This window comes from Geotrypetes seraphini, chromosome 14 (assembly GCF_902459505.1).
Source record: "Geotrypetes seraphini chromosome 14, aGeoSer1.1, whole genome shotgun sequence".
Taxonomy (NCBI): Eukaryota; Metazoa; Chordata; class Amphibia; order Gymnophiona; family Dermophiidae; genus Geotrypetes; species Geotrypetes seraphini.
Window position 1 is genome coordinate 4,133,229 of NC_047097.1, and position 26,250 is coordinate 4,159,478.

Here is a 26,250-nt window from a genome sequence, read left to right on the forward strand (position 1 = left end):
AAAACAACTCTGCGACATCTCTGTGCAAACATAACAGTACAATTTCAGAATGCAACCTTATCCCCGATACTTTGCTGAAGGCCTGGTGAACTCATACTGCTATTACTTGGGGTTGTAACCAGTGTTCCCGCTAAGGTGCGTTGGCCTGCGCGCGCGCACAAAATATTACATCGCAGCGCAAAGTTTCTCTTCACAGCGCACACACGCGTCGCAAAGGTAAGGGGAGGTAAGGTAAGGGGACGCATTGGGGGGATTGCACTTCCCCACAATTGCCATGCTTCGGTTCCTCTTCTTCCTTCCTTCCTTCCCCCCCCCCCCCCGCGGGACCCTGCGGCACCATCAACTCTTACTCCCTCTAATGTCGGCCCTGCAGCTCCAGACTTCCTCGCACCTTCTCCCCTCCCCCTTTGGATCGCTATTATTTTAAATGTTATAGCCGCGGAGATGTATCCATCAGTGGAGATGTCTAACCTCGGCCTGCCCCGGAACTCTTACTGCAACAGTGACTTCCTGTTCCTGCCTAGACGGGCGGCTGCTGCAGTAAGAGTTCCGGGGCAGGCCGAGGTTAGACATCTCCACTGATGGATACAGCTCCGCGGCTATAACATTTAAAATAATAGCGATCCAAAGGGGGAGGGGAGAAGGTGCGAGGAAGTCTGGAGCTGCAGGGCCGACATTAGAGGGAGTAAGAGTTGATGGTGCCGCAGGGTCCCGCGGGGGGGGGGGGAGGAAGGAAGGAAGAAGAGGAACCGAAGCATGGCAATTGTGGGGAAGTGCAGAGCTGCAGGGAAGAGTGTTGCGGTACCCAGCTGGAGGGAGAAGGAAGATGAGGGAGGGAATTAAAGGAGATGCCAGGGCTTGGAGCATAGGAGGAAGGTATGCCAGTCTAAGGGAAAAGGAAGGGGGAGATGTGAGAGCATGGAGGGGGAACGAAAGATGGAAGAAAAGGAAAGGAGAGAGATGCCAGAGAATCAGGGAAGGGGAGATACCAGACTATGAGGAGAGGTGTGGGAGAGGGAAGGCGAGGAGAGAGATGCCAGACCAATGGGGTGAAAGGAGAGATGGAAGGGGGAGGCATACAGTTTCTGGAAGGGGCATAGAAGGAGAGAAGATGCCATATAGGGGAAGAGAGACGGCAGACAGTGAATGGAAGGAAGAGAGTTACAAGAAGATGAGGAAAGGAGAAACCACAGAAGACAAAGGTAGAAAAAAATTTCTATTTATTTATTGCTTTAGGAGACATGTGTCACTGTTTCTGTGAAGCATTGTATGCAGAGTCCAGCTTCTTGCTGGTTCAATTTAACCTTTGTCTATGTATTTTTATTTTATCCCCCCCTTTTACAAAACTGTGAAGCGTTTTTAGCGGTAGCAGCTCTGATGCTCAGAATTTTATGAGCATCAGAGCTGTTACCTCCGTAGCTAAAATCCACACTACAGTTTTGTAAAAGAGGGAGGGGTTAGTTTGTGATTACATATTCCTTACTAGGCGAAGGTGTTTTCTGTGTTCTGTGTGTTCGAAAGACATGGTTTTCTGTTAGGATTGACGGTGTAGGATTGATCTGTGCTGGTCTGGCTTGTTTAGTTTTACAATGGGTGTATTGATGTACTGCTCACTGCAATATGTAAGATGCTGCCTTTTCCTAGGTACTCATGTGTGACGTGTGGTTTGTTACTAAAAATCATGTTTTTCTTACAGATGGGGGGGGGGTGCCAAAAAATGATGGGCCCCGGATGTTACATATGCTAGGTACGCCACTGTATGTAAAGATACCAGAAAGCTGGCGTAGCAAAAACTTCTAAGTTTTGAGTATTTAACCCTCCCACAATCTCACGGGCACTCGTTTCAAGTTTATTGAGATTTTGATTTAAACGCAATATCAAATATTTTCAATGCATATAACAAAAATAAATTTGGGGAAATAAATAAAACCATTTGAACCAGTGTTCCCGCTAAGCTGCGCTGGCGTGCGCTGGCGCACAAAATATTACATCGCAGCGCACACGTTTCTCGTCACAGCGCACGATCGGAAGAGGCGTACGGCAGATGGCAGGGCGGCGAGAGGAGAATCGGGCGAGTTGGCTCATAACTTGCTGGCGCCCGATATTTTTGGCTCACGGTGAAAAAAGTTTGCTCACAACACCCGCCCGCTTAGAGGGAACACTGGTTGTAACCACGATTTAATGCATGTTATTATAATACTTTTTGGGGGAGGCTTCACTACCTAAAATAGCTAAAAGCAAGCTACAACTGAGACTCAAATCAACTCAGTTTATAACAGCATTATATCATCACTTGTGGCTCATATCATGGTGTTTACCTATCCTATAAAAATCTGTCAGTCCCCTTGTTAGTTACAGGAAGGCAGCTACATAGTTCATGCTGACCTTGGCCTGCAAATCTCTCTCTCTCTGTTCTGAGTTTCTTCTTAGTGCAGAAAGTTCCAAAATCTCTTTGTTGAGGAATGCGTTCTGCATTTTGTACCCCTGAAGACTGTCCTATAAATAAAAAGAAATCTGAAGTGATTAGACCTTCCAAGTAAAAGCATTCACTCTAAACAAGCTGGCATATAATAACTTTATTTTTCTATACCTAGTTCTAGGCGGTTCACAAAATAAGACAACTGGACAATTTAGTGATGAAATACAGAACATATGAGATACTATGATATAATCACAAATCAAGTAACACATTTCTTGAACAGGTCTTTACTAATTTCCTGAAAGTGCAATAGGATGCAGTTTGTCAAATCATATCATCTAATCAAGCTTGGACTCTACCTGCTTGATAGGTTAAGGTTCTATTAAAAAAAAACTTTTTATAACGGCAATTTTTGGGATTAAGGAAAAGTAAATAAACCAGAGCAATGAGTAGACTTAAATGGACAATACAATTCGAAGAGAGAGAAAAGGTAGCATGGAAGATAATCCAGATCACAATTTCTAACAAATGCAAATGAATTTGAAAAGTATTCTAGCTTCTATTGACAACCAGTGCAGACTGAGGACAGACTTGTGTAAAGCTGTTCAGTTTTGTGGATCAATGTTATTTGTTCAATGCCAGGGCCAATTTTTTTAAAAATTAGACATTCAGTTGTGCAAAATGGTTGCCTACTTATAAGATTCTGTTAAGCATCCTGTTTACTTGTGCACTGGGGTATAGTATCAAACTCTATAAGGCTGACTTGAGAACACAGTAGATGAAGCATCTATCTAATATAATAAAACGCTAGGCCGCGCATGCGCACTCCCATCTGCGTGCGCTGGTTTTCTGTGAGCTGTAGGGCACCGCAGATAGGAGTGCGCATGCGCGCGAAGCTCTCTCTCTCCCTCCCACCGAGGTGGATGTCGACCGCGGTGGCTCGAGTCAGATGTCGGCCACGGTGGCTGCTGGCCGCGGCAGCCAAACCCGGAAAGCATTTTAACATAAGTAGGGCATGGAGTTCAGGAGGAAGGTATGGGGGGGAGGAAAATACTGCACAGGGAAGTGGGGTGGGAGGGAAATGCTGCAACACACGGAAATGGAGAGGCAGAAAAGGGGTTGACGGACAGGGGAAGAGGTGCTGATGAACAGGGAGGGGGGCAGAAAAATGAAGACAGGCCTACTGCTGGACAGGGGGAGCAGGAAGGAGGTGATGATGGACAGGGGGAGGTAAAACAAAGGGAGAAGGGCTTCTGCTGGATAAGGTGAGCAGTGATGGGGTGGTGGAGGACACAGGGGAGGTAAAAGGAAGGGAGAATGGACAGGGGGAGCAGGCAAGGGGTGGTAGTGGACAGCCAAGGAAAAAAAAAAAAAAATACAGAAATACAGAAAGCGGCTAAGGAGAGAGAAAAAAAAAATAAAGACAGACACACACACATATATTCTAGCACCCGTTAATGTAACGGGCTATAAGACTAGTCAGTAAATAATATGGTTGATGTACACATGGATTTTTGTTTTGTTTTTGGTCAGGCATTCTAATTATTTATCCACATTTGCATATGTCTCTCTCACTGTACTGTATAATACAGAAGCAATCAAATACAATTTCAATAAATACACTCCTTTACAGATCTCCCATACTCATTCTATCATAGACAAAAATAAACTAAAAGAATCTATCCAATCTTGTACAATGAAACCATATGCTGTAAGGGAGAGACATTCTTTACGCAGCGTTACCATATGGATCCAGAAAAGGGAGGACGGATTGAGACGTCTGGGTTTTACTTTTAATGGAGTCATATGTAACTCTAATCTTTAGTTATACAAAGAAAGGGATGTTACCAGTGGTGCGCCACAAGGGTCAGTTCTTGGCCTGTTCTTTTTAACATTTTTGTAAGTGACATTGGTAAGGTTTGCCTCTTTGTGGATGATACCAAAATTTGCAGTAGGGCTGATGCCCCTGATGGTGTGTGGATAACATGAGGAAGGACCTGGTGAATATTTAATGCTAAGAAGTGTTGGACAATGCATTTGGGCTGCAAAAACCCGCAGAAACAGGGTTTAGGGCGATGGTCTGTAACACACAGCCCCTAAAGTCCTTTATAGCAACCCTCAAGCAGTTGGCTGAAACACTCTTCAAATCCTGTAAATGCTTTAATTTCAATCTTGCCCACTTAATACAGTTAACTGCAGACATTCTCCTAAGTGTCTCATTTTCTACAGCTGACAATCCAAAAAAGTGAGTTTTTAAAATATATCCTTGAGATGCTATAAAATCAATTTTGTATTAATTTTTTAATGTTTAATACCCAGTCTGAACAAGCAGGTCAAAGTGGTTTACAAAATTAGTAGCATGTGTAAGTTTGAAATCTTCTGGAGGTCCTCAGAGCTTTCTCGTAGTCACACTGCGGCCGTTTACATGAAGTGCTGGAGACCACTGGTTTAGGGGGTGAAGAACTTTTGTCCATGAAAGAGCAGGGCTTGGGTGTGATCATATCTGATGATCTTAAGATGGCCAAACAAGTAGAACTCGCAGCAACCAATCAGCCAGCGGACTCAAGGACTGGAGAGCAGGAAGATCTCTCCTGCTGTGTGCACTGGCTGGCTACATGGGACCCAAAAGGTACTTGGGGGAGATGTGGATGTCAATTTCGGCAGGCACAGGAGGCAGAAGGGATTCCTCCTGTTCTGCCCACTGTGATGCCACTGAGGAGTCAGGAGGGGGGGAAGGGGGAGCTGGGGGGTGTTGTATTCTAGCCGGGACGGGAGAAGGGTCTTGCGGCAAGCTCTGTGGAGGCCTGCAATAGGTCCAGGAGGGGAGTGGGTAAGCGATGGCCCAAATATATGCAGAGACCCCCATTTTGGGCCATTTTTTTTGCCTAAAAATCTCAGCTTATATTCGAGTATATACGGTAAGTCGGGTGTCTGTAACTCGGGGACTGCCTGTACTATCAGATCTTTAGGTTGGCTAACATAATAAGAGTTTGTGCTATTCTTTAAGCACAGCAAATTAGATATGTCTTTCATAGTTCTTTACATGATTTGTTTTTAACATTATGCTACTTCATTTTGTGACACAAAGCCTGGAATTGAACACTGTAGGACTTGTTCAAACTAACAGAATAAATGGCACACCGGGAAAAATAAATTCATTACCATTGGCCTTTATAGGAATGACAGTTTATTAAGGAATTTATTAGGAGGGCTTCTGATTTTAGAGTTTAACACACACTAATAAAATATCCCTAGAGCAAAAAACAGTGTTTACTGAATAAACACTGGAAAAATCCCACTTATTTTAATAATCTCTCACCTTTCTCCTGGATCTTTCACTGTATGCACCATTACACTTATGACTACCCAGCTGCAGAGTTTACGTATTTGATTCAACCAAAAAAGGCACCTATTAATAGTATCTGCTTGAAAAATGTAGACATCCACCAATTTTATATTTTCACAGAACACATAATTGACTAGAAAGAGACACTTAAATGTACACATTTAACATATAAGAAAAGCAGTTCAATTTCTAACTTAAGTAACACCTTTGTATACAGTGGTACCTCGGTTTATGAGTGCACCAGTTTGCGAGTGTTTTGCAAGACGAGCAAAACATTCGCAAATTTGGTGCCTCGTAAACCGAGCTTGCCTCGCTGTACGAGCGCCCCCCCCCTCCCGCGATCCGGCATCCCCCCAGCGATCCGGCATCCCCCCCACTCGTGTTGCCCCCCTCCACCGCGATCCTACTTCCCCCCCCACCAAGCAGTCAATGACACCCTTTACCCGACTTGGCACCAGTGCCGGTGCCCGAAGATCACCCCTCTTCTGGCGCGGCCTGGGCTGGGCGGTGCGTCGGAGATCCTCCTTCTTCTGGTCTGGGCTGGGCTGGACTGGCTTTGAGCATTTGCGCATGCTCAAAGCCTTCTGGTCTCACTCTCAATCTTGGAGAGAGCGAGACCAGAAGGCTTTGAGCATGCGCAAATGCTCAAAACCAGTCCAGCCCAGCCCAGCCCAGAAGAAGGAGGATCTCCAAAGCACCGCCCAGCCGCGCCAGAAGAGGGAGGATCTTTGGGCATCGGCACTGGTGCCAAGTTGGGTAAAGGATGTCATTGACTGCTCGGGAGGGGGGAAAGTAGGATCGCGGTGGAGAGGGTGCAACGTGAGCGGGGAGGTGGATGCCGGTTCGCAGGGGGGGGGGGAAGCTGGATCGCGGGGAGGGGTTTGGAACAGCGTCGGATTCCTCAAGGGGGGAGAATGGAGCAGCTCTGGTAGCCTCGTGGGGGGGGGGAAGGAGGTGGAACCAATCAAAGCAGTTTCCCTTACTTCTTATGGGGAAACTTGCTTTGATATACGAGCAATTTGGTTTACGAGCATGCTTCTGGAACGAATTATGCTCGTAAACCAAGGTTCCACTGTATATATATTACTACTGTAGTGGCTGGAAAAAAAAAAGACTATATATAGTAAATACTGAAGTCTCACTATTTCATAACATGATAGAAGCTGGTTCCAATTTTAAGTCCAAAGCAACAGCAAAAATGAGTGAATAAAAAAAAACAACTTAATGCAATTTAACGCAAGGCTTTGCAGAGGATTAGCTCCTATTCAAAATCCTTTTCTGCATCTGTATGCCCACAAAATTGTATGCTACCACCGCATTAATCCTGAACAAAACCTTCCCACTTGTAATACACTATATCCGTTTCTCATTTCCTCTGTAGCCTCTACCTTCTCTATCTCTTCATCCCTTTATATTTTCCTTCATGAGCAGCATATATTAATTCACCCTTTGTCCTGTATTTCTGTCATAATTAGACTTGGAGTAATCCTTGATCAAACTCTTACTATGAAAAATCAGGTTGATTCAATGGTCCGAAAGGGCTTTTACGTATTGTGGAAACTGAGAAGCATTTTAGCATATTTCCATATCAATTCCTTTCGATTATTAGTACAATCATTGGTTCTTAGTCAACTCGATTATTGCAATATTGTTCATCTTCAAAGACTGCGTATAATACAGAACCCAGCGGTTAGATTGATTTATAACTTGAAGAAGTATGATCACGTTACCTATTTCTATCGTCAATTGCATTGGTTACCAGTTGAGGTGCGGATTAAGTTTAAGTTTGGCTGTATTTGTTTAAAGGCACTGACAGGTCTTATTCCAGAATATTTTATGGAATCTTTTATTATTACAAAATCCAAACATTCCTTTTCTCATTTCCATCTGCAAAGGGATGTAAATTAAAAAAATTCCAGAAGTGTCTGCTGTCTTTTCAAGCAGCTTCATGGGTTAAGGAACTGAATCACGTATTTACATCTTCTAATTCTTACCAACAGTTTTGATGTGCTTTAAAAACACATCTCTTTATAGAATCTTTTGGAAGTTAGATACTTGTTGCTGTATTCATCTGTACTTTATCTTTTGTGAACCGCATAGAACTTAGCGGTATTTGCGGTATAGAACTGAATTTTATGTTTAGACTGTAAGCTAGAAAATGACACGGGGAAAAAAAAAATTTAGCACCGTTCCCGCCCCATCCCCATGAGCTTGTGCCCATCCCTGCCCCGTCCCCGCGAGCTCAGTCCCTGTCCCTGCCCTGCAAACTGTCAGATTCCATCCGCACAAGCCTCGAATAGTTATGATTTTATACTGAACTTATTTTATTAAAGTATAAAGAGACAATATTCTGTACAATTGTCATTTTATATACACAAATAATACAGAGCAAGAATCAACAAAACCCCTGTCTCCCCTCCCTTTCACAAATATCCCCTCCACTATTGTGAAAACTGAACAAACCAAATTACTACAGAATGCTACACAGAAAAATCAAGCTAACAGAAAACTTCAGTGTTAGGGGAGAGCAACTAGGGCAACTGCCCCCTGGTCAGAGAGAGAGCCCTAAGCCAGCTGGAAGCTAAAAAAGCACAGCCTGGGCTTTGCAGTCCCCAGTTATGTGTAATACCAGCAATAGCAGGATACATATTTCAAATCTGAAATATTCTAATCACAAAATATAAAATAAATTTATTTTTTTTCTACCTTTTGTTGTCTGGTAATTTTATTCTTCAAATCACATTGGTCTCAGGCTTTGGTTTTGGGTTCCTTCTGTCTTCATCGTGGTATGGCTGGCTCCTGAAGGTAAAATAGGCGCAAGAAGACCTAGGAGGGAGATGCCGAGTCTGACATGGGTGTGATTTTTTTACCACAGGAGCAAGACTTTTCATTGCTCCTGCAGGGCGGTGAAAGGTCTTGTCCCCATTCCTGCGGTAAACCAGTTGTACATGCCTCCATTCCTGCACATTTACTGCGGTGACCACAGTTTAGAGCGGTAAATGGTCCCCATGTCATTCTCTACTGTAAGCTTTTTTAAGCAGGGACTGTCTCTTGTGTGCTTAATGTACAGAACTGCATGCATCTGGTAGCACTATAGAAATAAGAACATAGAACATAAGCATAAGAACATAAGCATCGCCTCTGTCGAGTCAGACCATAGGTCCATCGTGCCCAGCAGTCAGCTCCCGCGACGGCCCCCCAGGGCAGTGACCTGTAAGTGATCCTTTACTTAAGACATTTTATCCTATATAGTACCCCTCTAAGTATACCCCTCAATCTCCTTTTCCTTCAAGAACTTGTCCAACCCCTTTTTGAAACCCAAAATCATACTCTGCTCTACCACCTCCTCCGGAAGTGCATTCCAGGTATCCACCACTCTGAGTGAAGAAGAACTTCCTAGCCTTTGTTCTGAATCTTTCTCCCTTCAATTTTCTTGAGTGCCCTCTTGTTTTTGTTTCCCCCGCCATTCTGAAGAATCTGCCCCTCTCTATACCCTTTATGATCTTGTAAGTTTCTATCATGTCCCCTCTAAGTCTCCGTTTTTCCAGGGTAAAGAGCCCCAGTTTCTCCAGCCTCTCAGCATATGAAAGGTCTTCTGTGCCCTTTATCACTTTTGTTGCTCTTCTCTGGACCCTCTCGAGTGTCGCCATATCCTTCTTAAGGTACGGTGACCAGTATTGAATGCAGTATTCCAGATGCGGGCATACCATCGCCTGATATAGCGGCAGGACAACTTCTTTGGTTCTGGTAGTGATTCCTTTTATGATAATGCCCAACATTCTGTTTGCCTTCTTTGAGGCCGCTGCGCATTGTGCTCCCAACTTCATTGATTGGTCCACTAAAACCCCCAAGTCCCTTTCTAGGTTGCTTTTCCCCAATACCATCCCCCCCGAGTTTTGTGTCGTCCGCAAATTTTATAACTTCGCACTTTGTCCCCACTTCCAGGTCATTAATGAATATATTGAACAGCAGTTGTCCCAGCACTGACCCCTGCGGGACACCGCTCGTGACTGTTTCCCAGTCAGAGTAGTGTCCTTTTACTCCTACCCTCTGCTTCCTGTCCGCCAGCCAATTACAGATCCATCTGTGCATGTCCCCTTCCACCCCGTGGTTCCACAGTTTCCTTAGCAGGCGCTCGTGGGGTACCTTGTCAAAGGCTTTTTGGAAGTCCAGATAGATGATGTCTATGGGGTCACCTTTGTCCAATTGATCGTTTATCCCCTCAAAGAAGTGCAGTAGGTTCGTTTGGCAGAATCTTCCTTTACAGAAACCATGCTGGCTGGTTCTCATCAGATTATTTCTTTCTATATGCTCATTGATGCTGTCTTTGATTAATGATTCGGCCATCTTCCCCAGAACTGAGGTCAAGCTCACTGGTCTGTAGTTCCCTGGGTCGCCTCTGGATCCCTTTTTGAAGATAGGTGTAACATTCACTATCCTCCAGTCCTCCGGGACTACCCCTGTTTTCAAGGTTGCAAATCTTCTGTAGTAACTCAGCTATTTTCTCTCTAAGCTCCTTCAGTATTCTCGGGTGGATTCCATCTGGTCCCGGCGATTTGTCCGTTTTTAGTCTATCTATCTGTTTGAGTATGTCCTCAAGGCTCACCTCTATTGATAATAATTTTTCCTCTTGATCCCCCTTGAAGGGTAATAGTGTTGTATTGGTTCCTGTATGGCAAAGCAGATTAATACATAAGCTTGCTTCTTCCATGAAAATTCATTTAAAAACATGATTCAGTCCCAAGCCAAATAATCTTGTGGGCTCAGATGCACATCAGAAAGTCATCACATCAAAACTTGATCATACTGGTAATTTCTGACAGGAATATTAATTCAAAACTTCTTTCAGGAGAAATACTGTTGGGATGAATTGAAGCAGTTCACATTTCAAGGTGTCCAGGTCTGGAACAGGATGCACTAACAGGTAGGGGGTGAGGGAGAAGGCGATTCATTAATGGAAAGGAACGAGAGCTTGCATTCAGTATAAAGCGCAAACATCCTGGAGCTATGACCATCAGCAAGAAAATTAACAACTAAAAAGAAGAAAATTCTACTTCCTGCTTTCTATTGCTTTGTTCATTCACTGAACAGAGATTTGTTTTCCACTGAAATCACAGGATAGAAATGAGGCCTCTGGAAACACAAAATTAAGGAAGTTACTATCACAAGGTTTCAGTATACTGAAATATAAACAGCCAGTTTTGACCACTGCTTCCCTATGACATTCTGTTGCTAATCCTCTGGAGCTGACTTTGGCTATCTGTCAGAAGCACATGGGCCGATATAATAAACCATGCATTATGAGGATGCACGGAGTCTTCAGTCTTTTTGCACACATGCTGCAAGGAACTTTTACTCTCGATGCCGTAAACTAGCATGCAAATTACCATGGTGTTAACACGTGTGTGTCTGGGACCAGATGGCTCCAAAAGCACAAACTCTCACCTGGGCTACATGGGCCAGGGGTCTGAGCTGAAGACGATCATTTGATGTGAAGTACCACAGAGCAGCCTGAATGACCCCCTTTGCTCCCGATTTGGTGCTACATATTTTATAAAAAGTTCTGCTTTTGTTTCTTTGCTACACACAGATCAATTATGGATTTGGCCTTTTTATGCATTTTGCATGCCTGCTGCGTTATAATTCACTGATATAGTCTATAGCTTATAGATTATTTATAGCCCGTCTTTAACAAGGCGGATTTCATCTTCACATACACAATATTACGAAACAACAAACCATATAAATATCATAAATCGTTTCTCATTACACATGAACATTAATGTCCATATTGTAGTTTTAACTTTTGATTTTTCCTATGTTAAAATTTACATCATTAGTAAGATGAAAGTGGGAAAACTGAAACTGCTGTGATATAACAGCTTATTACTCGGTCCCACAGTGCTTCAGTGGGAGACAATGCCATTAATAGCCAAAAGTAAATTAAAGAAACTTGTAAGTAGAAGTTCAAACTAATGTAGCCAAAGCTAATGCTAAATTGACAGCTTCCATAAAAGCAGAAAGTACGTAAATATTAATTATGAAGATACATGCCTGATTTATTATTGAAAAGAACAGATCCAAATGAAGTCATCTTCCATTCTATCAAATTAAAAGACATAAATCTCATTTGTAGAGAACTGTTTGAAGGGGGGGGGGAAAAAAGATGCGCTAAAATAAACAGTTTCTAGGGAAAAAAAAGAAATCTGACCCAGCCAAGACTACTCTCAGCTTCTTTATTAGTGAAAGACTAAATGGAAAATGAATGTTAACTGTACAATCCTGAATGTTCATCACGGAAAACACTTTGGGGCTCATAATTGAAAGAGAAAAACGTCCAAAAAACGGCCTAAGTTGGCACTTGGACGAACATTTCTCAAAAACTTCCAAGCGCCGAAAATAAAAACGGGTTTTGGACGTATTTCTAAACGACCTAGGCCTTCATAGTGCCGCTCAATGTCCAAAGCTAAATGGGGCGTTTCGGGAGGCGTGTCAAGGGCAGGAGTTGGGCGGGACATGGGCTGGCTTAGACTTAGTCGTACAGCATGTATAACCCAAAGTTATACAGCCCAGGATCGACGGAACTTGGACATTGTGACTTAGACCTTGTAAAACATAGTCTAAGTCACAAAAACCCACCTAAACTCACCAGATAAGCACTGCAAACACATAACACAGACCCCCCACACACTACCCCAGTGATCACCAACTCCCCCCACGAAAATTTTATTCACAACTTTAAATTTCAGCCTCCAGACCATCATCACCTGGCAACCGGGCATAGGAAAGCCTAGTCGTCCAGCACAGAGGCAGCTTAAGTCGTCTTGGAGGTGGGTTAGGGACCCATAGAGAGGAGGACCCATGCCCATAAGCCCCTGTAATCACTGCATTGATACTTAAACATGTGCACTGCCCTATACACCCCCAAAACTCTTTTTTACTGGCATATAAGTGGCTCCTGTAGCCATAAGGGCTATTGGGGTGGTAGTTAAGTGGGTCTAGGGGATTCTGGAGGTGGTTTGGGGGGCTCACCATCACCTATAAGGGAGCTGTAGTGAGGAGAAGCCATGGCACCCTTTTTGTGAAGTTCACAGCAATGCCCTGTAAGGTACCCCACTATTTAGGTGGCATGTCTGGGTGTGAAGTCCATCACTTTGCAGACCCCTCCCACATCCAACAGGACTTGTTCTAGGCGTTTTGGACTTGGACGGAAAGTTGGACGGAAATATGGTATTAAGACGGACGATTTAGTGGCTTGGACGATCAGATCGGCAGGACGTATAATTAGACAATTTTCAAAAGTAAAAAAAAGTTGGACGTATCTTTCGAAAATGTGTCTTAGGCTCTTTTTAACTTGGACGACTTGCGAGATGGACGTAAACGGACTTAGACGTCCCTTTTGATTATGCCCCTCTTTGGATACTAAATTTCCAAATAGCTATGCCTACATTTAATCCCTCACTAAACTGAAGAGACAAAACATTTCAACTTATGCCATTGTATTTATTTCACTGCAATGAATCCTCACCCTTAATCATTCATCTCCTGTGGGCCTACCTTTATTTTGTTCAGGTCCTGCAGATCCTTCTGGGGAGTTGTTAACAGAGAAGCGTCGGCGGTTCCACTCTGGGGGGCTTGATTCCGCTCACAGTCACTGAGTTGCCGGGAGAGCTTCATTATCACTTCGTCTTTGGCTTGAATGGTTTCCATTAGCATACTCAACTGGTCATTCAGTTCACCAACTTTAGATTTGAGATTTCTAACTTCCTGTTGAAGGTTCTCTTTTTCCAGGTTCAGTTTTTCAAGCTGGTTGTTGAGACCCAAAATCTGATTGTCCTTCTGGTGTACCAGCTCTAGCTTGTCTTTTGAGTTGCCATCACAAAGGGGACTTACTATGTATTTATCATATTGGGAAGATCTAACTGTCTGCTGCAAGAGTCGCACAAGCTCCTAAGAAAAAGAACATAATTGAACTGTCTAAATTCTGGAAGAATTCATCTGGAGCAATAAAGTCCATTTGTATTAAAAGTTTATGAGAAAATTAGAATTTGATTAATGAATGACTGGATTGCCAATAATCATGCATTTCATGAAGCAAATTCATGATTGCTTGTATAACCTAAAAATAAAATCTTATCAGAAATACTTGTTTACCTTTATTTTGTTACACAGCAAAGGTAATAAACTTCAAGGTGTCAGGTCAAAAGCGCGCCGGGACAAAGGCGCGCCCAGACAATTGAGCGCCGCGCGCGCCGCTCTAAATTACTGTTTTTAGTGCTCCGACGGGGGTGTGTGTGTGGGAAACCCCCCCCCCACTTTACTTAATAGACATCACGGGGCGTTGTGGGGGGTGTGGGGGGTTGTAACCCCCCACATTTTACTGAAAACTTCACTTTTTCCGTTTTTAGGGAAAAAGTTCAGTTTACAGTAAAATGTGAAGGGTTACAACCCCCCCAAACCCCCCATAACGCCAGCGCGATGCCTATTAAGTAAACTGGGGGGGTTCCCCAACAAAACCCCCCCGTCGGAACCCCTAAAAACTGTAATTTAGAGTGGCGCGGCGGCGTGCGCTGCGCTCAATTGTCGGCGCGCGCTTTTGTCTTTCGCGCCGTTGTCTATGAACCAAACTTCAGATTGAAGAATTAATCTTCCATTTCTTTGGAGCTCCAACTCATTGGCTAGAGGCAATACTTTTCCATACACATGTACTGATGAATTTTCCAAAAAAAAAAAAAAAATGATAATGTAGACATTTCCATTTTCAAAATTAGCCTAGGTATTTATGCATTCACATTTTACACACTATTACATGTGTGTGGGTGTTCAAAAGTGTTCATCCTTTCCCAACCCTGCCTCAAGAATGCTTAGATTGATGCCATCATCTAAGTACAGGTACAGACTTTCTTAACATAAGTTAGCCAGGCTGGTACCAATAGGCTACAATGTCATAGTAGCGGCAGGTTTGTATTTGAATTACTAACCTACATTACTTGAAAGTTTTCTATAACCTGCCATACAAAACTGCAGTTAGAGAAAACTCAATGCTAACAGTTTAGTTCAACTAGGCTTTATGTAAATCCAGCAGTTATAACAATTTTAATTGCTACTGCAGTTTATCTGATGCTATGTTAATGAGTCTTTATTACTGTGTGAAAGAGCCAACCACAACGATGGCGTGAAGGGATTAACTCAAACACACTTCAACTCCTTATTCAGTGGCATTGGGATTGTTGCTCGCGCCGGGAATGCTAAAGAGGTACAGGGGGAAGGGAAAGGATGCGTGTGGTAGTGAGAGGGGGAGGAAAGGTGCAGGTGGGGGGGAGGGAGGACAGATGCTGGAGCCCCCACCAAGATGGCGCCCGGGGCGGACTTAACCCCCCTTACAACGCCACTGTCCTTACTGAATGTAAGCTTTCCGTTCTGTATTGAAAATGGGAATTTGTTGGCCTTTTGCCGAGAACATGTAAAATACCACATATACTTGACTCCAGGTTGAGAGCAGTTTTTGACCTAGAAATGGTTTAAAATCCCTTGATCCATGCATAGATCAACCCTCACCTGGGTCAGCACCTCTCCCTTCTACCTCTGGCGGAAAACTGTTCCTACTCTCTCCCCCCTCCTCCACCCAGGAATCTGCAAAAAGTAGCTTTGCTGCTGGAGCAGCAATACTTGGAGGCTGCATGTGGCCTTTCCTTGAACACACAATTATTCTTCCTGCCAAACAGGAAGTGAGTAGACTTCCTGTTTGGTGGGGGCGGGGAGAGGGGGGAATTATAGTGTGCTCTGTGGCAAGCAGCTTCCCAGGATCGCTGCTGCAACTCAGAAGCTATTTTTTATAGGTACTAGTAAACAGAGTGCAGTGGGATTCCCAAGCTGGAGGGGGGGGGGGGGGGGTGGTGGAGGGAAACAACTTTCTACAGGAAGTGGAAGAAAGGAAGACAGAGCTGCTGGCCCAGATAGGGTTGCATAGATAAGATGATTCTGTTTTTTTCTGGGGCTTTAATTTTACCAAAACTTTCTCGGTTTATAGTCCAGTACACTGTGAGCCAACCCCCCCTCCCCCACACCAAAATGATTTTTGTCATTATCTTCTACAGAACTTGGTCGATTCTTATGAAATTTAGTGGGTTGTGTGAATGAAGCTGTTATAAAATATTTCCCACCACATCATAACACTACCTTGTGAAAATGAACTGTTGCTATGGGATATGCGCAGCAGACGATAGTTTGTAAATATAGTAAAACCTTGGTTTGCGAGCATAATTCGTTCCAGAAGTATTCTTGTAATCCAAAGCACTTGTATATCAAAGCGAATTTCCCCATAGGAAATAATGGAAACTCGGACGATTCGTTCCACAGTCCAAAAACTTTAATACAAAATACTATATGTACTTGAATTGCAAGCCCTCGCTCATGTAGAACAGTCACTACACTCCCGCAGCATCAGAGAGAGAAGAACCATTGGCTCAGCTGTAATGATGCGACACGTGTGCATGACACGTGTATACTGTATGTACTCATATTGCAAGACTGCTCGTTTAGAACAGTCACTACACTCCAGGAGCGTCAAAGAGAGAAGAATCATCGGCTCAATTGTGATGATGTGACACGTGTATACTGCATGTACTCGTATTGCAAGACATTGCTTGTATATCAAGTTAAAATTTAATCAAATGTTTTGCTTGTCTTGCAAAACACTTGCAAACCAAGTTACTTGCAATCCAAGGTTTTACTGTAGTCTCTGTATCTAAATGGTTTTCACTGCAGAAGCCCAAATTCTGATAAAGAACTTGGTATAGCAGTCAATGATTGTTGAAAGAGTTCCCACAGAAAAGTTGGAACAAAAACGGCCTTGATGTGCTGCTACGCAATATCCGAGCAACGGGCACTGTGGACTGTAAAGCAGGCAGCAGACGACCACGCTTGATTTGCACACAAGAGCACAGTGACGTTGTACGCGATCTTGTACTCAGCCAGGAGGACGTGCCACAAACAGCAAGACTAAGCCAGGTTAGGAAAATTCATGATGATCTAAAATTAGAGTGTCTTCAAAAGAATTGTGCCCATGAGCTAACTTTACACAAAGACACATGCCTGAAATGGTGCAAGCAGCTTTTGACCAAGTACTCGGAGCACAGCGTCAGCTTCATCTGGTTTACAGATGAAAAGATATTTACACTAGCTCCAACGATTAACACACAGAATGATTGCCTGTTCCTGCCTTCAACAACACTGAAGCGTGAAGTTAATGCCAAATGCCTACTACAGACCTGTCTGACCTTCAGCCAATCAGTCATGGTCTCAGTCACAATCTTGAAACTCGGATTCACAGATCTGTTCTTCATCGATCCTGGGGTTAAGATCAACGGCGCATACTACCGGACATCCTCGTTAATACAGAAACCGTTGCCAGCGATCAGTCGCATGTCAGGGGGCTACATTATCTTCCAACAGGACAATGCCCCAGCACATCGGGCAAACGACACCATAGAACTGCTACATTGAGAGAGCCCAGACTTGTGAATTCACCAAACATAAACCCAGTTGACTACCAGATCTGGGGGCTGACACAGGAATGTGTCTACCAGACAGCGATATCTGACGTCAAAGACCTTAAACCGCACCTCATCGCTGTTTGGGCTGGGCTGAAGCAGAGTGTCGTTGATAAGTCCACATATTGGTGGTGGCCAAGGCCGATGGTGTGCCTTCATGCAAAGTGAGTGCACTTCGAACATCTGCTTAACTGAAACATTTTTTGACTTTACATTTTTCTGCAAAATATGTCATAAAACTTTTTGATGTGTTTTTATTCAGTTCACAATTCATTTTCACAAGGAAGTGTTGTGGTGTGAAATATTTACAACTTTTTACATCAACTTCATTCAAGACATGAGGGAGTGTGTGGCGCAGTGGTTAAAGCTACAGCCTCAGCACCCTGGGGTCATGGGTTCAAACCCACGCTGCTCCTTGTGACCCTGGGCAAGTCACTTAATCCCCCCATTGCCCCAGGTACATTAGATAGGTTGTAAGCCCACCAGGACAGATAGGGAAACATGCTTGAGTACCTGACTAAATTCATGTAAACTGTTCTGAGTTCCCCTAGGAGAACAGTATAGAAAATTGAATAAATACATAAATTTCATAAGAATCAGCTGAGTTCTGTGGAAGATATAACAAAAAACATTTTGGTGGGTTTTTTTTGTTGTTGTTTAGTGTATATACCAGGGGTAGGGAACTCCGGTCCTCGAGAGCCGTATTCCAGTTGGGTTTTCAGGATTTCCCCAATGAATATGCATTGAAAGCAGTGCATGCAAATAGATCTCATGCATATTCATTGGGGAAATCCTGAAAACCCGACTGGAATACGGCTCTCGAGGACCGGAGTTCCCTACCCCTGGTATATACGATATGGGGAATACTTGCCCTGTTGTCTTATTACATCAAGGCTGAATGCACCTCTAGAATTAATTTTGAAGATCTGCTTGTTCTACAGATTTGCATCAAAGACACAATGAAGAGCTATAGGAGATACATATGACTGTTTGATAAAGACATATTTAATAATCATTCTATCTTTAAATAATGGGGAACATCAACTTGCTGCTCCAGTGTAGCCCATTAAGACAGATTGTAAGTATCTCAATTTTTTCCTAAAGTATATGGAATTTTTCCGATTCGCTGAGACATAACGCTAAAAATGTGATAGATTTGCAAGCACAAACAAGACTGCTTAGAGCTTTCCACATCTTGCCATTTTATTCTCCTGCTAGGAGACTTAAACTGTTACCTTCTGGCTGGTGAGATCTTTCTTTAATTTCTCTATTTCCTCTTGCTGGTTCTGAAACTTCAGGCACACCTCCGATGTATTTTTGCCGCCATTACCAGAAACCCATTCAACCGCAGCCGACTCAAAGCTGTGCCTGTTCTTGTTTAAGGTGATCATTTCTCTTAAAGGGCGTTTCCCTTTGTACTGAATTCGTCCAAAATCAAATGTGAAAGCTGAGCTTGCCATGCCTATTCAAAAGACAATTTTGTTAAGGCAGAACCATCTTCCACAGTAAAGATGATCTTATAGAAACTACCTGAACTTCCTTTGAAAAGCTACATATCTGATACTTTGACAGGTGCCAACCTGGGTTTGAAGATTTTAATTTTACATTCTTCCGGGCTGAATTTTTAAGATATTCATAAGTTGGTAGAAGGAGAACAAAGGGCTATAACTAAAATGTTATGTTGGAAATACGAGTACAATCATCAAAAATATTGTTTGTTATTGTATGTGTTTATTGTATGGTTTGTTATTATATGCGTTTATTTTTTGTATTTTATTTGAGTATGTTTGTAATTTTGGAACCTGCATAGCATTGTTGGATTTGCGGGATAGAAATATTTTAAATAAATATTTTTAAAGATTCACTTCAGTCTTTTATGGCAAACAGTTCCAGAAGTCCAAATTTCTTTCATTGGGCTCCAAGTGCTTGGCAGTTATAAAACCCACTTTTCATCTCTGTTACAGAGGTTTCCATTTCCAGTCCTCATAGGCTAGAAATTGCTTTAGTTTTCAGGACCTCAGTAATGAATATGAAATTTGCATGTTCTGCGTCACTGTGCACAAATATATCTGGAACATATTCAACAGACCAGTTTGCAGCCCTTGAGAACTGGAGATGCATCATAGTAACCCATTGCATCCTATTCTGCACCCTTTTCAGAAAGAAAATAAATCATGACCGGTTCATAGTGCAGGGCAGTGGTTTCCCAAGGGAACTGCCAGCCAGATTATGAATGTGAAACATGAATGCAGTAGAAGCAGGACATACAACTCTCATGTGAATATTCACGGCACATATGCTGAAAACCCAGCTAGATGTGGGGAATCCTACGACAGGTTTGGGAACCATTGATGTGGGGTTCCTGGCAATATTAGTCCTCAAAAAAACAAGTCTTTTCAGGCTGTGGCACGTTTTGAAGACCCAACAAGATAGATGTTACAGCAAAATGATCTTGAGATACTTTATACACTACTTGTGAGATCTTTAAAGCTTCTGCACAATATCTTTGTAGATGGTGCTTTAAAACAGTGGTTCTCAACCCTGTCCTAGGGAACCAGGTAATCAGGTTTCAGGATATCTTTAGTATGCATGAAAGAGATTTGCATTTAATGGAGGTGACGGGCATGCAAACCTGCCTCATACATATTCATTACGGATATCCTGAAAATTCGACTGGCTGGTGGTCTTCCAGGTCAGGTTAGAGACCTACTGCTTTAAATGTATCACAGCCTACAAAACGTCTAGCTGCTTCACAGAACACTGCGATAAAGGACATTAAATGCATCTAAGTCAGTGGTTCCCAAATCTGTCCTGGGGGACCCCCAGCCAGTCAGGTTTTCAAGATATCCCTAATGAATATGCATGAGAGAGATTTGCATATAATGGAAGTGACAGGTATGCAAATCTCTCTCATGCATATTCATTAGGGATATCTGGAAAACCTGACTGGCTGGGGGTCCCCCAGGACAGGTTTGGGAACCACTGATCTAAGTGGTCATCACCAGCTGCATCTTGTCCTTCAGGCATTTTATATTACACTTCAAACACAATCTATCAATACTTTGTTTCTACCGACATTACTCTGGGGGGAATAGGCAGCCATGCCCAGCCCGTTTCTGTCCATAAGAAAATGAAAACAAAGAAAAAAATCCAACGGTTCTGCAGTAGAGATCAAGTAGCAAGGACAAAAAAAAAAAGGAAAACTGCAGAAATGATGTACTGAAATCAGGAATTTTATTGAAAGTCAACAGATATTATTTTCCTAATAATGGTTCTTGTAGAACACCGGGACCCGACATGGTCCGTGTTTTAAAGAAACACTCCTTCCTCAGGGGGTCCTAGCTGCGAATCGTACCAGGTGTGAGAAGAACTAAATGGAAATAGAAACCATAAAACATATAATTTTTAAAAGCATGCGATGTGAGGCTCCCGTGGGAAACGCTGGTCAGAGTTTGGAGTTTTATGTTTTATGGTTTCTTTTTTTGTCCTCTTTGTCCATAAGAAACCACACTAGTGAAGACAGCTTAGATTTCAAGGACATATAGCAATTTAAGTATAGGATTGTATATCCTACACGCTGGTATGTTATTTGTACTGATCTCACCTAATCTCTAACACGCAAACTATAATACTAAGAATGCTCTGAATTAGAGGCTGTTGATATGGCATGATGAAACAAGGCCAGATTCTGGTATTCTAGGGGGTCAATTAGATCCAAACCTCAATTTTTCTTAATTGGTGATAACTCCAAATTCCTACTATAAACTACCATGAAAAACAGAGTAGCGTGGATTAAAATAACTACAGCAGTAGTCATTACAAGACTCTGCACATCCCAGTAACCTTATGAACAAATGAGCACATGGAAAGCATACTGCACCATTATCTAATTGGTGTCATTTGTATAAAATTAGTATGCTTCTCTTGTAACTGCTTTTGGACCACACAAGATTATCTGACAGACCAGACATTCTTGTAGCAAGCATTAATTCTGCAGTCCAGAAAAATGCAGGAACTTGGGAAAAGTGTTAATTAAAAAGAAATAATGTACTTAATTCTTCAAATATAATCTAAACAAATATCTGGCAATCCAAACTTTTCTTTCCTGTAATATTTTGCATGCATTTACTGCTGCTCACTTGGTGGCACTAACTGCAGCCCCGATGCACAAAAGATTTCCTTGCAAGTAAGACTGGTTTTAACCTGTCTTACTTGCAAGGAAACTTTCCTCCTGATGCACAAAAGGCTTCTCTGTAGAATGGTAGTAGCTCTCGAGAATCCTATGCAAATGCATTACAAGGAGCTCATTAATATTCTAATGAACATTCTGTGTAATACACAGCAGGAGAACTTGTTGTTTCCCCATGCAAAACTTAATGACAAGGTCTGAGCTGTCATAGCTCAGGCACTGATAGGAAAGTGACAGCTCGGACCTGGCTGCAAGCTTGAATCGGGAGTTCTCTTGCCGGCTCTTGCTTTGGAGCCAGCAAGGGAATATCCAATCAGCTGGGTTGTTTTTTGTTTTATAAATAGGCACATGAACTAAGCCTATAAATCTTCCCCCCCCCCCATACTTTAAATCAGCAGGAGGGATGCCCACTTCCTCCTGCCGCTGGGGTTCCCTGTACCTAGTATTGAAGGCGGACAGGAGGGATATCCACTCCTTCCTGCTAGCAAGCCCGCCTTTACAAAATGGCGGGCCTTCCCCTTCCCGGTGCATCTTGAGGTCCACTGGGAGGGACCTAAGGCTATGACTGGCTGAGGGGTTTAGGTGCCTGAGCCAATCAGGGCCTTAGGCTCCTCCCAGTGTCTGGAGCTTTGTGCATCTGGCCCTGTGATTTATAATTAGGTATTAGAAATAAAACAGAGAATCTTGTGAGTAAAGCTAATGGAAATGTTCTATTATACGGCCCTCAAACTTGAGATCTAGAAGAGATTGTGTGGGCATTATCTGTTCTCTGCCCCATTTCAGCAGACTATTCTTCTCCTCTGCTCCTCTCTCCCAGGTCAACAGGCGAACGGCTTCATACTTACCTCCTGTGTCTCCAGCACACCATTAAGTCTAGTTTTAACCACGCAGTGCACCATGGACCTTGCAAAACCTAGAAGCCACTGTGTCATTTAAACCACAAAACTAACACTAGCACATTGGTGCTAACAGCAGTTAGGTGTATATATTTTTCCAAGTACCTCAACAGGTTGGCAATAGATATAATGCCTAAGTGGAGGTAAAGATCTCAGAACACCACGTTGGTAACATATATCATTCTGCTATAATCTTTAAGTGGTGATGGGTCTCTTTCATTGATCAAAAAACCTCCACTCTAACGTTTTCTTAATTTAAGTTATTTTAAACGTTTTTTTTAATTTTTCAAAATTTTTTTGTTAAATTATTATTCTTTTTAACTTATTCAAATTCAAGTGTAAATTCAATGACACCAATAAATCAACGTGCACACATGAGCCTTCATTGCTTAGCAGGGACCCAGCTATTTCTCTGGTAACACCTCAGAATTTGCAGAGAAGCATTTTAATACTAAAGACTCAAATACGTCCTTTACATAAATCAAAAAAGCAAAAAACAAGCCACTTATCTAGTGCATCAAAGCTCCAAAAGCTATAGATAGCAGCTGCCCAAATTCAATGTCCTGATGAAGCCCATAGTCTATGGTGGCCTGTTTCACCATAGACTATGGGCTTCATCAGGAAATGAATTTCGGGTCCATGCATTCAGATGACTGGTTTACTGATTTATTGGTGCTATTGAATTTACACTTTAATTTGAAAAGTTAAAAAGAATAATAATTTAACAAAAAATGTTTGAAAAAAGTTTTTAAAAACATTTAAGTTAAATTAATAAAAGGTTAACGTGGAGGTTTTTTGATCAATGAAAGAGACCCATCACCACTTAAAGATTACAGGAGAACGACATATGTTCCCAACGTGGTGTTCTGAGATCTTTTCCTCCACTTAGGCATTATATCTATTGTCAACCTGTTGAGGTACTTGATACATTAAGTTGACATACATCTTTCACTGATTTTTTGTATATATTTTTCCCACATTCATGCTCAATTTGTTGTCAAACAGCAATGTACGTGCACATAGGTAAATGGAAAAAACTGTGCTTGGACCTTTGTTTCCTTCAGCTGAAGCTCTTCTCCTTTCTTCTTGCGCCAAGGACTCCTCCAATTCTTTCGGGGTTGGGTCTAGCATTTCCCACTCATCAGTGGTATAAAACACACTCTTCCTGTTTTCATTGCTTCCTTTGCCTGGTCGTAAATACAACACTGAATTTCTGCAAAGCAAAAATGAATTGCAGTCCATGAAGACTTATAACACATCTGGGACGGGTCTGGTTAAGAAATTGCAAGGAGTATAATTCTAAAAGGGTATCAATGTGCTAAATTCTGAGAAGATAGACTTTTCACCCTGACAGAAGCAGTTTTCATTCCTTTACTACATCTCTATACCGTTTTCTGTAAAAATAGCCATAAGCAATTCACAATGGAACACCAATATAAGATTTGGATTTAGCCGACATGCCCGATTCTAAATACATTACCAAAAGTAAAGCTTACAAGCTACTAAAAAATACAATACAGTACTGCTGTTACACGAGTACTCTGCTTCTTGTACAGTACTGATTGGATAAATATGATGTATCTACATGCTCCCTAAAATCCATAAATTTACTCAAAATCCACCAGTATCTGCTAATAGTTCAGTTTTGGAGCCTTTGATTTTTGTTTATCATTTTCTTAGACCTTATGGGGGTAATAATTTAAAAAAAAACCATCTAAAAAGTGTCCTAAATGGCTACTTGGACGATCAAAAAGCCTGATCGTCCAAGTACCCATAACCAAAGCTGGTTTTCAGACGTATCTAAAAACCTCTTAGGCCTTTCCCCTGCCTCTAGACGCACAGAGAGAAAAGAGGTGTGTTTAGAGGAGGGGAAAGGGCGGGCAGTGGGCGGGAGGTGGGCCGACCTACACCTAGGCGTACAACAGGTATAACCAAAACATTGACAGGTTGCCTAGTCGGCACTTAGACCTTTTTGACTTAGACGATGTCAAACCAGGTCTAAGTGTTGAAAAAGGGTCCACTGAGCTGATGGCCGCTGGCACCATCAGTTCAGCAGCCCGGCAACCTACCCACCGCAACCATCACGGCAGGAGAGATGCCTCATCTCCCCTACCGTGATGCCATCACTCCTCTACCCGAACTGCTGCGACCCGCGGCAGGAGAGATGCCCTATCTCTCCTGCCGTGGATCGCGGCAGTTCCGGTAGAGGAGTGATGGCATCGTGGTAGGGGAGATGAGGCATCTCTTCTGCTGCGATCCATCACCCCCCCTTTGCAATTAACATCGGGCCAGGAGAGAGCCCAAGCCCTCCCGGCCCCGGCGACCACCCCCCCACCCCCTCCACGACTGGCTTGGGCCAGGAGGGATCCCAAGCCCTCCTGGCCCCGGCGACCACCCCACCCGCGACTCGTTCGGGCCAGGAGGGAGCCCAAGCACTCCTGGCCCCGGCGACCCCCCCCTGCGACTCGTTCAGGCCAGGAGGGAGCCGAAGCTCTCCTGGCCCAGGCGACCCCCTACCCCCACCCCGCACTACATTACGGGCAGGAGGGATCCCAGGCCCTCCTGCCCTCGACGCAACCCCCCTCCCCCCAATGACCGCCCCCCCCAGCCGACAGTTAAATAATAGTATTCCATTCCACACTTTCATTAAGACCGTTAGGATAAACAGACTGTTCGGGAGCAATATTGGATTTTCCAACTACAGTCTGTTTATCCTAACGGTCTTAATGAAAGTGTGGAATGGAATACTATTATTTAACTGTTTTGTTTTTGTTTCTGTTGGATTCTGTTGTCTTCTGTGTTTTGTCTTCTGATTTCAGGCACGGTTTTGGAGTTTTCTGGGTCCTAGTGTGAAGGATGTTTGAGCTTTCGTGTGATTGGCTGTTGTATGCATGACGTTGCTTCCTTGGCCGCTTTTGAACGCGAGTGCGGGATAGCTTGGGCACCCCGCCCTCCAGCCGACCTCAGCGTTTTGTTTCCGTCGGTTGAACCTGCTCTCCTGGCGCATTTTTCCTGTGTTGCAGTTTTGCGATTTTTAATTTTTCAGATAAGTACTTGATTTTTGTATTGTATGGTGTATTTTGATTTTTTGGTTGTATTTTTCGGGGGGTTCGGCTGGCAGGGTTCGTTCAGGGGTCGCTCAGGTTACATCGGTTTACTCACCTGTTTATTTATTGGCTTAATTGGTGGATATTTTCACTTTGATTTTCAGCACACTTAGGGTGCTCTATGATGATGATGATGTGTGGGTGGGGGTTTATCACCGCTACCTAGAAGTGAAGTGTTGGAGCTGGACTCCTATCGCTGGTGGTTCACGCTGAGAGCACCCTTTATTTTGATATTATTCACACTAGATTGTATGTGGTTTGTGTGGTGTGCTTAGCCTGTGTTCCTGAGCGTCCCCTCAATGAACCTTGATGTGACTAGGAAGAATGGGAAAAGCAGTGCTTCTCGAATCCCCAGTCCTGCCAGCAGAAAACTTAATTTTTCACTTCTCATTTAATTCATTACATTTATAGACCAACTATAATCACATATCTAAGCAGTAAGAGTACATGAAACTGCCATTGGCAGCCAAAATGGCGACTATGGAATTATGTAGAAAGGGGCAGCAGGAGAGAGCCTGAAAGATTGGGTAAAGGGAAGAAGACAATATACCACCCAGATGAATCCATAACCCACTAGCCAAAACACATATCCACATAGGCTCAAGCATATGAGCACATACTCAACCATCAACCAGTTATTGTCACCCCTCCCCCAACTCAATTTTCCTCATCTTCCAGATCCACTGATAGACACTTATAACCAGAGCTTCTGTAACAAAGTTTCAAGTTTAAGTTTCAAGT

The 26,250-nt window shown here is 43.1% G+C and overlaps 1 protein-coding gene across 1 annotated transcript in view; it reads right to left on the minus strand.

Annotated features, from left to right (window-relative positions):
• TBC1D2B (TBC1 domain family member 2B) overlaps positions 1-26,250 on the minus strand; it is a 134,542-nt gene that overhangs the window by 32,988 nt on the left and 75,304 nt on the right. The window contains exons 4-7 of the mRNA XM_033920189.1: positions 23,452-23,615; positions 18,553-18,779; positions 13,323-13,715; positions 2,386-2,496 (exon numbers count right to left, since the gene is read on the minus strand). Coding sequence (XP_033776080.1) covers positions 2,386-2,496; positions 13,323-13,715; positions 18,553-18,779; positions 23,452-23,615 — 895 coding nt within the window. The remainder of the gene's footprint in view (positions 1-2,385; positions 2,497-13,322; positions 13,716-18,552; positions 18,780-23,451; positions 23,616-26,250) is intronic.